The sequence below is a fragment of the Octopus bimaculoides genome, chromosome 27, assembly GCF_001194135.2.
Source record: "Octopus bimaculoides isolate UCB-OBI-ISO-001 chromosome 27, ASM119413v2, whole genome shotgun sequence".
Classification (NCBI taxonomy): Eukaryota; Metazoa; Mollusca; class Cephalopoda; order Octopoda; family Octopodidae; genus Octopus; species Octopus bimaculoides.
Genome location: NC_069007.1, coordinates 16,906,346 through 16,909,438, shown reverse-complemented (window position 1 = coordinate 16,909,438; position 3,093 = coordinate 16,906,346). Strand labels below are relative to the sequence as shown.

The window sequence follows — 3,093 nt, the reverse complement described above, 5'->3', positions numbered from 1 at the left end:
ATGATGATGATGAGGAGGAGGAGGAGGAGGCAGAGGAGGATGCAGGTGAAGGAAAAGGGAAAGACGAGAGTGCTTTGAGTGTTGGTGATTCCTTGGAGGGCGAGACTGCTGAACCGAGTCACAGTAAAGGGCCACCTGAAGAGAAAGATACAAAAGTTGCTGAGGATGAGACAAGTAGACCTGAAGAGACGAGTATGGAGGTGGACGATGCCAAAGAGGTGTCCGGCACTAAAGAAACGGACGCTGCCGCATTGAAGGGAGACACGAAAGTGGAAGTCCCCGAATTGAAAACGGACGAGAAAGTAGCTAAAGAGACGAGCGGAGAGCTGGCAGAATCCAAAACAGAATCAACAGAAAATGATAAAGATAAAGATGTTAAAGATGCTAAAGAGGATAAGTTGAATGAGGATTTCACCAGTTTAAAGGCGAAATCTGAGAAAAGCGAAAAAGAGGAAGAAACTACTACTGCTACTACTACTACTTCTACTTCTGCTTCTGCCAATGTAGTTGTTGATCTTGAAGGAGATGAAGCGAGCAAGGAGCAGAAAGCTGAAGGGGAGGAGAAATCTGAAGACCAGGCTAAGAAAGCTGAAGACGGTAGGATATCTCCCCGCCGTACTAGGAGTCAAAACAAGACAAAGATGATCCCAGCCTCCTACCTTGAAGATATTGATCTGGATGAGGAAGAGGAGGAGGAAGACTATGACCTGCAGATCACTTCAGTGTCTGGCAAACTAGATATCATGAAAGACAAACAGGTATACTTGGTCATTTCTTCAACTTCATAGGTGTGCGTGTGTGTGTGTGTGTGTGTACTTGTGTGTGGTGCGTGTGCACATGTCACTTTTTTGCCCCTCTCCTTCCTTTGTTTCTTTCTCTCCTCTCTCTCTCTACTCAGTCTCTTCTCTTTCTCTTCTTTCTACCTCTCCTCATTCTTATCTCTCTCTCTACCTCGCGTATGTCTCTCTGTCTCTCTAGCCCTTGTTTCTCTCTATTTCTCATCCTCCCTCTATCTCTCTCCCCTTTACTTCTCTCTCTGTTCTCCTGTGTTTCCTTCTTTGTCTCTGTCTCTCAGTCTCTCTGTCTCTCTCTCTCTCTGTCTCTCTATCTCTTTGTCTCTTTATCTCTCTCTGTCTCTCTATCCCCCTTCTCTCTATTTCCTCTCTCTCTTTCCTCTGTATCTGTCTCCTCTATCTCTATCTGTCTCTCTTCTCTATCTCTTCTACCTCACCTTTATCTCTGCCACTCTTCTTCTCTTTGTATCTCATCTTTCTCTTTATCTCATCCTTCTTTGTATCTCACATTTCTGTATTCCCCATCTCTCTCTCTACCATCTCACACACACACACACACTTCCTGGTTATTGCTATTTCTGAGACTCCTTTAAAACATTGAATCATCAGGTAAAGATCTGCAAACTATCCAATCACCAATGACTATCCAATCGCCAGTGTTGATTAGATCCGTTTAAATCACATCTCCAAACAGTTGGTTTGGCTATATTTATTTTATGACAATTATGTGAACCATGGTGTCATTAATTAAATGCTTCCAACAGATAAGTTGCTGAGTCACTGCCTTTGTGATGGCAGCAGTTGCAAAGGATTGTGGGATTGTCTGTGCAACTCAAGCGGAACAGATGTGGCAATTTCCATTTTGCAAGCACTGGTTTCTTGTTTTACTGGTCACGGTTTAAAATTCTGTTGGTGCTGGCATGACTGTGTGGTTAAAGAACTTGTTTCACAACCACGTTGGTTTGGGTTCAGTTCCACTGCCTGGCCCTTTGGACAATATTGATTGGAGGAAGAAAACAGTTGATAGAGATAGCATAGGTAGATGGTCAATGACAAATATACCATCATGATGTATGATAAACAAGGACTGTTCTCAACTGTAATTAACCAAGCCTAGATGCTTAGTCAGTGTACTCAAATGTCTAGAAGTCGTAGCTGTACCAGTTAGACTACTGCATCATTATTGTCTTCACCCTCTTGATATTACTGCCTCAAATCTTTGAACTCCTAGGACTGGCCAGTTACCTGATTTCCATGGTGATGTGACCAAGATCACAACAAACCTCCCTGAAGGGGATGGCAGTTTGTTGCAGGGTTACTGGAGCAACGTGAAATAAATGTTTTGCTCAAAAACACAATGTACTACCCAGTGTAGAAATTGAAACCGGTCTTGCAATCCCTCGTAATTTTCATTTTGACAATTTCTTTTCTAAAATATATTTACTTATCTATTTATCCCTTTTTTTTCTTTTACTGTTTCCGCTTCAGTTGCTTAAACGTTCCTCTTCAAAACTCTCACGTCCTGATGGCTCTTCAGGTAAGTTTTTTTAGACTTGGTTCACTGTCTGATTTTTATGTGTTTTACTTTTGTTAATTTTGTGTGTGTGTATATGAGAGAGAGAGATACAATTTGTGCTGATGTAAAAAGTTCCTATGAAGCATTTGCAGTTGTACGGTTAAATACATCATAGCCAAAGCAAGCTTTAATTATGCTGTGTTGCGAGATAAAATGACCCTTTTTGACTTACAGCTTTGGGCCTTCAGAAAAAGTAAAGACATTAAAGGATATGAGAAGATGTGTGTGTATGTGTGCGCGTGCATGCATGTGTATGAGTGTATTAATCTATGCTCACTTCAATGTGTATGTTCTGTTAGAACAAACTACACTGTGGTAGATACCATGAGAGAAATTCTCATATCGGCTTTTGGTGCAATATGCACTCTTGTTCATATCGCTGGCTGGAAGATAAATCCTTGCCATCTCCAGCGCCAAGACCACCAGATCATTTATTAGGTGTTTATTGATCGAAAACACCTAAAAGCTCCACGAGGCTCCGGCAGGGGATGGTGGCGAACCCTGCTGTACTCTTCCACCACAACGTTCTCTCACTCTTACTTCCTGTTTCTGTTGTGCCTGTAATTCAAAGGGTCGGCCTTGTCACACTGTGTCACGCTGAATCTCCCCCGAGAATCTACGTTAAGGGTACACGTGTCTGTGGAGTGCTCAGCCACTTGCACGTTAATTTCACGAGCAGGCTGTTCCGTTGATCAGATCAACTGGAACCCTCGACGTCGTAAG

At 42.5% G+C, this 3,093-nt stretch overlaps 1 protein-coding gene across 1 annotated transcript in view; it reads left to right on the top strand.

Moving 5' to 3' along the window:
• The first annotated feature begins 6 nt into the window (after positions 1–6).
• LOC106881975 (zinc finger MYM-type protein 4-like) overlaps positions 7–3,093 on the top strand; it is a 29,877-nt gene continuing 26,790 nt past the window's right edge. Inside the window, exons 1-2 of the mRNA XM_014932509.2 lie at positions 7–758; positions 2,283–2,331. Coding sequence (XP_014787995.2) covers positions 195–758; positions 2,283–2,331 — 613 coding nt within the window. The 5' untranslated portion in view covers positions 7–194. The remainder of the gene's footprint in view (positions 759–2,282; positions 2,332–3,093) is intronic.